Source organism: Fundulus heteroclitus, chromosome 7 (genome assembly GCF_011125445.2).
Source record: "Fundulus heteroclitus isolate FHET01 chromosome 7, MU-UCD_Fhet_4.1, whole genome shotgun sequence".
NCBI classification, from domain to species: Eukaryota; Metazoa; Chordata; class Actinopteri; order Cyprinodontiformes; family Fundulidae; genus Fundulus; species Fundulus heteroclitus.
In genome coordinates this window covers 12,787,481-12,802,024 of record NC_046367.1, presented here as the reverse complement: position 1 = coordinate 12,802,024, position 14,544 = coordinate 12,787,481, and the positions used below count along the sequence as shown (strand labels likewise).

Here is a 14,544-nt window from a genome sequence, read left to right as displayed (position 1 = left end):
CACAATCTGCATTTCGCAATTTAAAATTATTTTAAAATCACATCAAATATAATGTGCAGAGTAATGCATTTCAATATATTTGCATGATTTGCAAATTTTAATTAAAACGTGTCAGCTGTAAAACTATTTTCCCCCACGCTTTTATTTTATTTGGATGCATCATGTTTTAGTTTTGTTCTGCCTTGAAAAGGATTAAAAACTGGCGTAGGTTGATGACTGGTGCAGAACTGAAGATAAATATACATGACACATAGAAGCATCTCTAGTCACATTACATGTTTACACACAGAAAAATAAATAAAAAAAGCATGAATGATGTTTGCAGGTTCTTAAAACAGTGTCCCATTTCTCAGTGGAATAATATATGCTGTTCTTAATTTAAATGCCACAGATTCAGGGTGAAGGTGTATGGGTAACCCTCGGAAATCAGACTGAGAGTGTTTAGTGTCAATAAGTGTCACATTTCTTCACCCAGATCACGTAGACTGACAGAAATTTCTAATGAAGCATCTTAAAATAAGGGATCTGAGTTAAATACAGAGCAAACAGGCCAATGTGTTTTCTCCCCTGATTTGTAACAAGCTGTTCAGACATTATTCATCTGTGATCTCATTCATCTCAGGGTGACTTAGCTCTTCACAGCTGAGTGGTTTTCTCATCACGAGGGAATTTTGTGGCAGATTCCTGTTTTTCTATCTAAAACAAACAAAAAGCCACCCTTTGGATTTCTTTTATTTTGCGTGAAAACAGCAAGAGATTGGGTTGTTATGTGAGCCCTCTGATCTGATTATTGCAGGAATAAATGAATAAAAAACACCTCCATGGCTGTGAAAAAGGGCTGATGGTGGGTCTTGAACCACATCTCATTGAGAACCGCTTTCCTAGAGAAATTTGATCCTTAATTACACTCAAAAGCTGCCAACCAACTAAAACAATGAGAGGCTGATAGCTTAAATACATTTAGCCTTCCTGTTACCTCCTAAAAGTCTCACTCTCTTGCCCCTGAATAATCCACAGACTCCAAGTTGCATCTCTGTGCTTCCCTTCACCTCGCTGTACTGAGAACAGCCGTCTTAAGGTACGTTCACACCGAACACGGCAAATGTTTCACATTGTCTGCCGTTAGTGGCTTGACGTTTCCCCTTCTCTCTCGCAAACACCTCGCGCTGACAACTCAGCGAATGTTCGCCCGGCTCGCTGGTGGGGCGTCTATCCGCTTGCCGGTTCCTCTTCTCTGTTCAACTCAACGTGGCGAAGATGGATTTTACCGAGCGGGTCAGCATGAGACTTGCTGCTCCACGTCGGGGGACAGATCACTTTCCAGGACTCGAGCTTACAGCCGTCTTCGGTCAGTAAATCCATTATTGCTCAATGGGAATCTAGCCTAATTGTACCGTCTAAATATACAACACAAACACTTTGTGCTTAAATAAATGAACGAGGAGCACCTTTACTGCAAAGTGAACTGACACAAAGGCTCAGATTGTTAAACTCGAGCGAAATTTCAACCAATTCACGCCGTTTGCGTCGCTTGAAAGGCATTTTTTGCATCTGGGAGCGTTCTGTATGAGCCGATGTGACGAGTGAATTTCTCCATTGTGAGATCAATAAAGACCATCTTATCTTATCTTAATGCGTTGCTGAACGCGCCTACACAGGAACAACATGCCAATCACTCGCTCCATTCGCCTTGTTCAGGTTCGTTGTGAACGGACCGTTAAAGTCTTGGCTCAGTAACAGCATCCACATCAATAGCGCCTCTGTATGGCGCGTTCACTGACTGTAAGAAGATTGTGTTTTGTGAGGGATCCTGGCCCATTCTGGTCAGCTGATTTCTTGAACTATATCTAATTATTAGGTGGATTCTTCTCTCTCCTTTTTTCGTGTACTAAATCAAATCCCATTGTGTTGGGATGACGACAACACGAACCGCGATTAAGGGGTGAGTCTACTGTGTCATTGCTGCTCACCATTTAATTTGCTTAGTACCGGTCTCAAAGTAGAAGTATACCACCCCGCTGTTCTGTAGACTAAGATAGGATCTGGGAGAAAAGGCTGATCCACAGCAGCTGCGTCTAAGCAGTATTTGGATGAAGCAGACCAGAAGCTGAAAGAAGGATACGCCTGAAGGCTGTTAAAAGGTTAAGAGGAGGAGCGATCTCTGGCGATGGGCAGCTGGAAGGTTTGGACGGATGCTTAATGGAAGAGGAGCTGACCAGTTTGTTCCACTCCTCGATTCCACAGCATGTGCTCGGGCCAGCGTGGGCCGCCTCTTTAAACACGCTGCACTAAAATACACATTTGCTTCACCGGGCGGTCTTCTGTACGGTAACACGGTAACATGAGCCCACTGCAAAGTACCCATAAATCTGTTTAATGGTGCATTCAGGAAAGCCGCGGAAGAAGAACAAACTTAGAAAGCCCCAGAAGGGGAAGGTTAAACCAGGACTTGCAGCCCCAACGTGAAATAAACAAACCATCAGGAGAGAACTGCTGTAGTGTGAGACGAAGATTTCATGGAAAACGTGAGAAAAATACCCAAAATTTAGAGAGAAAAACTATCCAGACCGTAAAAAGCTGTCACAGCGTAACTTAGATGTATACTGCTGAGAGATTCTGGTGGCTGTGGAGGTACGAGACAAGGATGATGCCACTACAACCTTTAGCTAGACGGTGAAGGTGTGATGAAGCGAACACTGACAATAGATACTAAGCAGGTCCAGGACTGCAGGGATACTCACAGAGAAGAAGAGGTCCATGACGCGGGTGTCCAGCAGCGCCTCCCTCCAGGACTCCGTAGGCTTCAGCGTCACGTTCTGCGTGGCCTCGAACATGGCGATGTAGTGGCGCCCTAGTGATCCACCGCTGGTTAAGGCCAACAACAGCAATAAGAGGAGGAGAAGAAGAAAGAGGAGGAGGAGTACAGTAAAAAAAAAAAAACAACAGCTCCTTCTCAATGGTTAGTTTGGTTTATGTGAGTCTCCTCTTGTGTGGCTGGCAGCAGCTTCTTGCTCTTCCTCTCATTAATCCTGCCAATCTCTTCTTCACAATGGAGCTGAGCTTTCTCACCCTTCCCTCCTGATCTGCTCTGTTGTCTTCGCTCCTTCCTCAGATCTTTATTTGCAGAAGCGTTTACCCGCACGGATAAATCCTTCCTTCTTTCTCACCCTCCTGTCTCGTTCCTCTGTTTTTCCCTGACTCTTCCAGTCTATACCCCCCCCCGACTCGCCTGACAGCCTCTTCCCTCCTTGTCCTCTCGCTCACCCCCTTTCCTCCCGGCCCTCCCCGCTTGTGCTCTCCCTTTTCTCTCCTCTGTTTCCTTAAGATCTGAGCCTCCGCTGCTCTGGGAGAAGTGCCCGTGGCTCCTTACTGCCCTGAACCGCGCCCCCCCCCCCCCTCTCCGCCGCCTCCTCGGCCAATCGCCGGGGCTTTCCGACGGTCCGCTTCCCAAGATGAAATCTGTTCCGTCTTTCCATCACCTTTAAAACCTCTCAGCTCATCGTCCGCTCTGCCACTCAGATATCTCTCGTTCACCTGAGGAGGAGGACGGTTTTAAGCCCGTTTAAAAACTCGATGTCTGTTTTCCGTTCGACCGGATGAGAATCTCTCCTCGTCTCCACAACACAGGAGCAGCGTGCTTATTTAAAACTTTCCTTACACCCACAACCAGCCGTGCTTAACCCACGATCTGTAACAACGCAACCGCAACACTTCCTGTTCTTATTCAAAACTTCTACTTAGAAGAAAAAAAAAACAGGTCTTACCAAAGCTCACTGAATATCAGTAAGTATTTCTCGTCAGGAAACTTTCCTTGCAGCCAGGTGACAAAAATGATCAGAACCACAAACAATGGATGAAAAGCATCATCCTCACAACTTTCTTCCCAGCAGGAACAACTCTGCACACTAAAGAGCTCTCTTGCCTCTCGTTACTGTCCCTTAGAAAAGCTAAATAGAAACACTAAGTTAAAAAAGGACCTCGTCCTAAAGAAAATTCTTCCTTTTAGTGTTTATTTGAAAAGTCAATATCAACTATTTCCCAGGCAGAAGACATACAGAGTCGCCGATTAAAACCCTGCATGTTTTGAAGAATCTGTAGATGGACGTGTGATTTGGCCTCTTTGCCAAGTCGTAGCCTCATCCCATTCACGTGTGACGACACTTCATCCATCCATCCATACTTCCATATCAATCATTTCCAGCTCGTGCACCGTACTCACTACTTCATATCAGGGTTTTAATGATTGACTGAGATTTTTCTGTTAATTCTCACATCTAAGGTATATTAAGAATATAGAGAAGATTTTACTCTCTATTGATTTTGTGTCTGAGTTCTTCATGGGCCAACTTGTTCCAATAAAATAAGACCTACTGAGATTCCTGAGCAAACCAAAATAACACAAACTAGCAGACCTTTATTGTAGAGATGGAGATTTCCTTAAAGCAGATCTAAGTAGATTCGAGAAAATGACCTCAACGCTGCCGTCACAGCTGGTACCCTGGACCAAATGAAGTGAAACGTGGTCAGTACCAAGCCTCCAATAGCAGAGGGATTCTTCTTAAAAGGACAAAAGGACCGAAACTGCAAACCGGTAACGTGATGTAACGCCCAGCGTCTGTTCAAAACATTTACCTGGTGGGGATTTCTTAAATTTCACATTTCTCTAACAGCAGCGATTTCAAAAAGAGGTGTCAAAATCTTGACTGGCTTATATTATGTGTAAAAAAAAAACAAAAAGAAAAAAAAATGATTTTTGGTCAGGTATTTAAGCCGTGCCTTGACAACCAAGCAGAGCTATAGTTTAACATCCAGATCAAAGCATTGAAAATGTTCCCTTTAAGTTAAGGTTTAAATTCAAAACAGTAAAGAAAGTCTTCCTTTTCCAGAGATTTGAGTTTTTATATCCAGGAAAAGGATAAAACAAAGTAGCAAGTATTGAAACTAAAAATTATTTTGTTCATGCTTACTTAGACCTGGAAAATTACTAAATAAAATTACAAACTCTGCATAAAACCTTTTGTGAAAACTAAAAAACATTTATTTGAAAAAAATATGTCTAGCCCACTAGAGAATGAGCCATCCAGAAAAACCCATCCTACACTCAACCTCATCAAGAATTATGTTTTTATACCTGCTTGGAATTATCTATATAATGAATAACTTTTATCCACACTTATTTTAAGAGTGAAAACTTTTGTGCTTTATCCATCTAGATTTTTTGTTTTTACTGAGTTATATTAGCAACGATACTGAAACTATTTCCCACAATGCCTCACTGGGAACAATACCATGATGGACTTCAATCCTCCAGATGAACTTTAAGCCCAGCTACAAACTTAATCCTTATTATTGCTTTCAGTTTAGATTTCTACCATCAAAATGAACGCATTTCAAAAAGCCTCGTTTTCCCCGTGGCCCACATAAGCCGGCGGCGCTGCTCTGCAGCTCGGTGACAGCGGCAGGCGGAAACTTCCAGAGGAATGTTTGATCAAAGCCAAACGGCGGCAGAGGCCGGCAAGGTCACGCATTCCTGCGACGCCAGTGCAGTCCCTCCCTCCCTCCCTCCTGGTGCACACGCCCCGCGACGACACGGCATGCCACACTTTGGGCACAAAAGCTGCCACCTGTTTAAGGTTCTAAGGGACTCTGTAAAACCGAGGGTGTATGGCAGGGGATCACGGGCTAAGTCCTTCCAAGCAGAGGGGCTCAATGTGAATCTTAATGTCTAGAACAAACAAACTTGCAACTAGCTAAAGGAAAACCATTTCAAAAAGTCAATTATAAGAGGAAGAAAAAAAAAAAGCAGGAGAAGCCTGGGTGTGACGACGCATGGCTTATCCGGTCCTGCAGCGCGTTATGGGAGGCTGTCTGATCAGGGACTGAGGGGGTCTACAAACTCTGAGACGTGATCCTATGGGGACACCACTCACAAAACAGCTTACAGCGCCTTTTCCCTCCAACCAGTGACTTTAATGACTGTTATTGGGAGTTTATGTGCTAAACCAACCAGTACATTCAAAAAACAATTGGAGATTAAAGCTGCAAGCGGTTTACCTGACTCCGCCAGATAGATTTGCTCCGCATATCCATCTGGAAACCTTCCGTTGAAGTAACTTTGGGAAGGGGCGAAAATACTGGTTAGCTGATTGGCCTATGTTGGTGATAGACGGGCCAAATGAACCAATCAGATTCGTTGTCGCTCGTAACAGAGCGACGAGGAAAACACAACCACAAGCCAAGCTACTCTTGCTGCTGCAGGTAAAGGCTCGTTAGCTCAGCAGAGAAATACTCTGTAATTCCGATAAAACTTGCTCTATAGCCACGCTAACGCTAGTTTCATCGGCTGAAACCGCCATGTTCTTTAGACTGAACTGACGCGCTTCCCGTTGCGTCACACCTCAACCCGCCTCAAAGCCAACGCTGATTGGACGTTCGTTTGGTGAACGGCTCCAAATTTTCTTTAACGGAGAGTAGCCAGACTGATCTGCGAGTGAAACATTGAAAGCTCGCGAGATCAGGATGGTCTCACGAGGCTAGCAAGCGGTGCCACTCCAGGTTGTTTGGAGACCGTGAGCTTCCCAGTTGGTTCTGCACTGCAAAAAGGGAACCAAAACTAAGTAAAATTTTCTTGAAATCAGTATATTTTTCCTTTACTCGAGCAGCTAAATAAGACTATTTGCCAATGGAATGAGTATTTTTACCCCTAAAATAAGATTATTAGCTATCCTGCACTTGAAATAAGATGATGAAATTTAATTGTTATTATTTTAAGTGTAAAAAATCTTATTCCATCGGCAAATAGTCTTATTTACCTGCTCAAATCAAGGAAAAATATTCATATATTCACTAATTTCAAGAAAATTTTACTTACTTTTAGTTCTCTTTTTGCAGTGTGAACGTCGCCACTCAGCGGTGCCGTAAGCAAGCCTCATTATTACGTTCAGTCAAGCTCAGCTGAGCTGGAAAGCCTTCACAAATGTGGCACAAATCCAACGTTCGTGATGAAAATTAATAAAGTACTAATAAAGACTTCCTGCGCTATTTTGAAAATGTCGTTTGAAACTATTAGTTATCACACAAAGTTTGAAACTTCTCCAGTGTCCTGGACGGTCAATCACTACAGAAACCTGACTTTGTTCACTAAGGAAGGAGGTAGGAAAAGGAGCCTGTATGCTTCCTATCATAGCTCCTTTAGCATAGGGAGCTCACAATGTCCCTTAGCTCAGTAAGGCCAACCGGTATAACACATTTGAAGTTTTGGACACAGATAAAACCCTCCAACATCAGGAATGGAATCTGCATCCGAAACGTTAGAATTATACCTCCTGTTCCTTGACCTTTCACGGGGTCAACAGTAAGGACATAATTGTGGGGAGGAAGGGAGCTTCGGACCGCTGTGCTGATTTCAGACAGCCTTTAACTCGTACGTCATTACGCGACAGAAACACACATGGAAAATAAACCACAGTGTAGTTCTTGTCTCTGCTCTGTGCTTATATATTATGACACGCAAAGGATTGTGGGATTCCTTATAGCTCTTTAGTGCCGGTTAGCGGGCGCTGTAGAGCAATTTGGCCACACTCCTTTTAATTTAATTGAAATACAAACAGTCACAAGGGTCAGAATTGTCTGCAAGGTATGGTGAGCTTTTGAGTGTTTTAAGGCCCTTAAAAAGCCAATTAACTTTGGAGAAGAACAATAGGCCAGTGTTTGCAATAGATCTTTGCAGAGTCTTTGCTTCTAGGACCTAATAAAACCCCAACACAAAGGAATTGCATGTGTTTAGCGGTTTTTACTCTGATACCACTAAACAAAAAGCAGTAAAACTGTTTTTCAGAAGACATGCAATTAGTAACTAGAGACCATGACCAAGTTTAAAGCAGCGTTAGGTTATAAAACATTGTTTTAAGCTTTGATCATTGGTACTACCTACCAACATATGGCACACCACCTAAACCTGGAGGCCAGGCTAGGAGAGCATTAATCAGAGAAACAGCCAAGAGGCCCATTGTGACTCTGGAAAAGCTGTGAAGATCCACAGCTTAGGAGAGAAGAACATGTTGACAGGACTATTTTTAGTCGAGCGCACCACAAATCGGGCCTTCATGGAAGAGAGGCCAGAGGAACGCCATTGTTGAAGAAAAAAACTGTGACTCCCTGTTTCCAGTTTGCCACAAGCTAAGAGGCGGAAGGAGGTAAACTGGTCAAATGAGACTTAGATCGAGCTTCCAGTCCAACATGAAACATATGAGGTGAGCCAGAAAGCTAATTCACCACATCAAAGTGAATATGCCACCCCCCACATGGAAACACGATGTTTGCAGCGTCAAGCTGTGGGGAAGTTTTTCATTCAGCAGTTGTCAGAGAAGGTCACAGTTTAAGGGAAGATGGATGGATCTAAATACAGGACATTCCCAGCTGGAGGTAAAAGACTGGGACTGAGGAGCAGGACAACAACTCTAATCATCCAGCCAGAGCTGCAGGAATACTATACATCAAAGCACAACCATGCCTTGGACTGACTCAGGCCCTAAAAACTACTGAGAGTCTCTGTGACTGAATGATTTTCAAAAGCATCCTTTTTCTTCCATTCTACAGTTAGTTGCTCCGTTTTTGGCCTAGAAAACACAATGCAAACCAAATACATTGATTTTAGCATAAGAAAACAAGAAAGTTTCAACATTGCATCAATACTTTAAGTCAATTAGGTCTTTCAGGATTTCCGAAGAATGAAAAAAGCTTGGTGTAGGATAATCCCCCAATCCGTCTACGCTAATAGAGATATCCAGTTAGAATACAGCTTATAGTGGGCTCGAGGACACCAACTGTATTTATTTTCATGCAATGAAAGTTTTTAATATTTAGTCCCCACTCGATCAGAACCAGAAAGGATCCAGTCTGTGTGTGTGTTTGCCATTCCTACATGATGAGTAATGTACACGGAGTGACGCCGACATGTGGTTGTGGTTTGGTGGGTTTTTAAAAGGCATCACCTGCTACTATCTCAACCACTCCAGCAGGCTCCAGAATAACTAATGTGACACGTCAGTTTTCCACTCCAAAGTCGAGACGTAATGACAGGCTGACACAGAGAGAGAGAGAGAGAGAGAGAGAGAGAGAGAGAGAGAGAGAGCCACAGTAGAGTAACGCCGAACACAGCCCGTGTTAACCACTAACCACAGGTTTAAATCCGATGTTAGCGAAAAGGACCGCACACCAAAGGTTCTCACGAGGAGCTGTTGAGTTTGCAGCCACAGAGACGTGTAAAACACAGAGTTAATACCGCTGTTAAATGCAGCCGAGAGTAATATGCTTCCAGTATGCACGAATGTGAACGAGGATATCTGGATCTGCCCATTAGGCTTCATTAGGACCCTCTGGGGGTCGACCACATACGCCTCAGTTGACCTGCATGGATAGGGGTCGCTAACAATGATTGGAAAACTCTCAAATAGGTGGCACCCGAACGCACCACAGGACGAAAACACAGAGCTAAATTAGAAGTAGGGCAGGGCAACATTATTCAATGCTTGATTAAGTAAGGCTTATTATAAGTTAAAGAAATTACCTAAAGCTAAAATCTCAAACATCCAAGTTTGATCATTTTGCTGTTCGTTATTGCTTTTATTTTCATCCTTATGTTATGTTGGTGTGTTCAAAGAGTATTAGTATTAAACAGAATATTTGCTGTAAAAGGGAATTTTTGCTTTAATAAATTCTAAATAGTTTAAATGTATATCAGTGATCAAATTGTGTCAAATCACCCCTTTTCAGGTTAACAATACGAATACTTAAGATACGCTATTTTCCTTTGCTTATGTTTAATGATTAATGATTCCAAGTGCAATTATACTAAAATGTTATTAACATTTGCTGGTGGCAAGTCTACTTCAGTCTTACAACTAACTAGACCTCCATCTCTCATGGTAAATAAGTTTAATAATTAAATAATAAACTCAACTGCTAGTTATAACCATTAAAGGCTGGTAGCCCTTAACACCATTAAATTTTTTTGTAGAATTCCCATGATTAGAATAACATTGTCAATTATAATATCTAGTTATAATAGCTAATAATATTCATAATCAAATAGTTAAATTGCACAACACCGCTGTAGATAAGCATGAGAAACAGCAGAAAAATGACCTTCTCCCATACATAAAAGTATAATTCTAACGCAACGTTGATCACCTCGATAAACGATATAGTCTCATCTTGTATATCTTTTAAAAAAAAAATATTTTAAAATAATCTCCATATATTGCCCCGCCCTAATTAGAAGCAGAAGAAAAACAGAAAATAAATGTAATATGGAGAGATTAATTGAGTAATCTTTCCAGTTGGGACTACCATCAGAAGTAGATGAATATAAATGTAATTTATATTCCAGAGTCAGGAAGAAGAGCGATGATGCACATGTTCAGACCACCGGTACCCGGGGTCCGCTGTCACTGTTTTACTGTCAGCCATGCTTGGCGGTGCCTGTAATTCGCTGTGTTGGTCTGGTGAGTTTTATCAAGTCGAAAGCCAGCGCAGTCATCTACCAGGATATTTTACTGCACTCTATGCTTCCCTCTGCTGACGAGCCTTTTGAAGTTGCCAATTCACATTCCCAGCAGGACCTGGCACCGGCCCACATGGCCACTAGCACCAACACGCGCTTTAATAACCACGGCATGTCTGGGTGTTATTGACCAGCGAACTGCTCTCACCTGAACCCCCGAGTGAAGCATTGTCAGGAGCAATATGAGGACCATCACAGCCAACCGTGTGATCTCAGTGAAAGGTTGAGCTCCCTACAAAGCAACCTGGGCCTCAGGCTGCTCTCCATGCCACGCTACTAAAGAGGCACTTTGAATTTTCTGAGAATCAGATTCTCAAGATTAAAATAGCAAAGAGTATTTGAAAGTAACAGAGATAAACACTTAAATAAATAAAAAAAATAGCAGATCTATACACTCAATTCTCAGATGATATCCCAATTTATGGAGATGCACCTGTAGCAATCCTTGATATTAAACAAAAGACTGGGATAGCGTTGGAAAATGTCCAATCAGAAATAACTCAGATTGGCATAAACAAAAAAACATGCTGATTGGGACAGTCCTGCTAACACTCCTGAATGCTCCTCACTTTCATCACAGTCATGGCGCCCGAGTAAATCAACTCCTTTCTGCAGCAAAATCACATTTAAAGACAATTAGCATTTAAATGTTTGTAGGTTATCCATTTAAACCCTAAAAGAAGGGTGTAATGGACAAAATGCTTTTGGGTGTCAGGATGCAGCATCAGTGGGTTTTTCCAAAACGCGTCGCAAACTCATTTCTGTTTCTGTGTGACGACGAGATTAAAACACGAGCATCAATCACCCTTGTCGCATTTTGTGACGGTTTTAAATAGCAAACGACCTGCTGAGCCCGATAATCTCAGCATTTTGCAAGCCCGAACAACCTTCACGCCGAAGGACCGTGGATTAGCGAGCTTCTCCTCTATCCCCTCATTCATTATGCCCCCATCGCTGCCGAGGGGGGGGTGGGGGGTCCGGCTGCACGGGGAGGCAGGGGCAGAGCGTCTGCCTGGGACCCGTGCAAAGACCGCAGCGCTATGCTACGGCGCGTGGTGGGGTTTAAGTGATATATCCTGCCACAAGACCGCCCCGCCGCCTCGCCATGTGAAATAACAGTCCGGGAATACCTCCTCTGCAACCTGTTAACCCCCCTCCCCCCCCCCACCATTTCTCCCTACTGTTGAGCACCCCCCCCATCTGTTTAGGCAGCAGTTGTGATTAATTCAGCCTCCAGTGATGCAAACCAATAATAAAGCAATTACACACTGGTGTTTCCATGCCAGGGTTTTTTTTCCCCCTTGTAATCCAAGAGGACAAATGTACGTGACGCAGTAACGCGAGACGAATATTTTCTCCGTATAGGAGATGAGATGAGAAAGTGCTCGCAAATCCTTTATGAGCCGCATGCTATCGTAATTTAAAAAAGATCCCGCCCCGGTGCCGTCTTTAAATGAATGGACTGGGGCTTTCTGCACATTCATCAGCTGTTTAACTCCGTCCCGCTGTTTAGATAGCGGCCGTTTGGGATTCTCGGTGGTGGGTCAGGGCCAAGGCAAACACTCAGCATCAACTTACACAGCCCTAATCCTACCCTCGACCTCGGGGGTCACAACGCCCAGAACGTGACCTTAGACGAGCTGAAACATCCCCCCTCACTGCACTGCAAAAAGAGAGCTAAAAATAAGTTCAATTTCCTTGAAATGAATGTATTTGCCCTTGATTTAAGCAGGTAAATAAGATTATTTGCCAATGGAATGAGTATTTTTACCCCTAAAATGAGATAATTACATATACCGCACTTGAAATAAGATGATGGAGATGAATTGTTCCTATTATAAGTGCAAAAATCTTACTCCATTGGCAAATAATCTTATGTACCTGCTCAAATATAGGAAATATTCCTTATTTTTAGTTATATTTTTGCAGTGTGGGGGGACCCTTTACTGGCTGGGGCCCCCAGACGGTTGCCTATATGGTAAGTACACGCCTGGGTTGATTTCAGGCGTAGAATTGGAATCAAATGCACTTCATAGCAGCAATAGATGGCTGAACGTTTGGTTTGATGAGACGCACCGAAGATATGACCAATCTTCCCACTGCGTCACAGTCGCCCAGGGTCAGCCTAAACAAATGAAACCAACACATTCCCACCCAGAGGACGATTAAAAAGGAAACGTTTGAACCTTCCAGGGGAACAGAGTGCCATTTACGGCGACACGGCTAAAGCTTTGAAGACTCCCCTTTCATACCAGCGCCGTTTAAACAACATCAGAAGTGCCTGAACGCAAACGTTAGCGTACAATTATGGAAGCAGCCGAGTTGTCTGAGAGCTCCAGGCGTTAACGGCCCCGGGGGTCCTGACCGTGACCCCCGGCTGCAGCCCGGCCCGCTGCCGAAGAGACGCCCTGGGGAGCGTGTCTCCGCGAGACGCCGGGCGGCGCTGACAGAAGCCGCTTCAGACGGCGGCGAGGCGCTCAGATCCCGCTGCCCCGGACCCGGCGTGCTGCGGCGCTCGCAGACAGACAGCAGGCGGCACTCGCCGGGCCTCCCTGCGGTCTTCATCAATCTGTTCTACTTTTCAGCAACAGCTCAGGCATCCGGAGACTTCACACGCACGGCAGATTTCAAGGAGGACGCCACTTGATCTAAGAAGTCGTGAGCTATTTTTATGGGCCGAGATGGTAGTCAACATTTATGACAAGTCAACATGGAGAGGAGAGAACGGCTCTATTTATGTGAAAGGGAGGAGGGCTCCCTGCATTTAGAAGTGAGACGGCTATCTGTGCTTCACTCGCTTTCGTTTTAGCTGATTATTAAATAATGAACCTGGAGGAGCTGAGCCCGCACCAAGAGCCTTGAAAGTAATTATGGCTAAAGTCAAGTGAGCGCTACAAAGCGTCAGGAAATCAGTTATAAGATAGCCTTAGTAAAAGATTAAACCATCAGATTAATATTTTAAAATATGGTCGTGTGAAAGATAATTCCTTGATTTCTCATTTTTTCACATTTCAATACTCAATAGCTCAGATCAAACCATTTGAATAATTATTATTATCAGAAAACAAGCAGATTTACTACAAATCAGGATTCAAAATGTTATTTTATTTATCCAACAGAAGAAAAATGCCATCTCTCCAACTTGGTGGAAACAGTTTTTGGGATAGCCTTTCTTAAAAAGATAAATTTACTCAGGTTATTTATGTCTGATATTAATATTAGTCTGACGATCTGAAGCATTTATGTGCAACAAAAAGACACCCGCCTTAACAGTAAACCTTGTTTTATGTCAAGTCTAATCCATGCAAAACATTTAAATGGGCCTGCCTCTAACAGAGTTGAACTGAAGGATCAAAAGATCATCCACAGCTGACCACCACTAAAATGCTACCACTCCAAGATGCTAGGAATAGATTCATAATATGCTAAATGCAGCCCAAGACGATGCACAGCTCCAACTGCAGAATGGAGGATGAACGAGACATCTAAGCACAGTAAACCTGGGTAAGTCTATGGCAACCAGACCCACCATCCCCTGCTTCAGGCTCAAACCTAAAGCCCCTCGCAGGAACCACAACTCCTCCTTCAGCTTCATAAAGCAGCGGCGACACTGAAACAAACTTAAACTGTCGTCTAAAAATCAACATCAGGTTCCTTTCAAAACATAAAAGTGGGTCTTTGAGAAGACACAAGCGTGCCAGGCATACCAAGGGGAGCCTCTACAAGCCAAGGCGGGGCCGCCGTCCCGCTAGAATGAAACAAGGGGGGGGAAGTGGTGGGGGGGCACACGGAGACACCTCTTTGAAAATGATACGCTGCTGGCAGCAAGCGCCGCTCCAGATCCCCTCAGACGGGCAGAGAGGATGCCAGGCTGTGGGGATTAAAGCCATAATGAGCCAGGATGAGCACACAAACACTCAGACGCACACTCTGAGCGCCTAAGTTTGCTCAGCAATGCGGCCAACTGCAAACGTAACACG

General features: G+C 43.7%; 1 protein-coding gene across 1 annotated transcript in view; it reads right to left on the bottom strand.

The window, feature by feature from the left end:
* xpo4 (exportin 4) overlaps positions 1 to 14,544 on the bottom strand; it is a 67,220-nt gene that overhangs the window by 36,282 nt on the left and 16,394 nt on the right. The window contains exon 7 of the mRNA XM_012880072.3: positions 2,742 to 2,854. Coding sequence (XP_012735526.1) covers positions 2,742 to 2,854 — 113 coding nt within the window. The remainder of the gene's footprint in view (positions 1 to 2,741; positions 2,855 to 14,544) is intronic.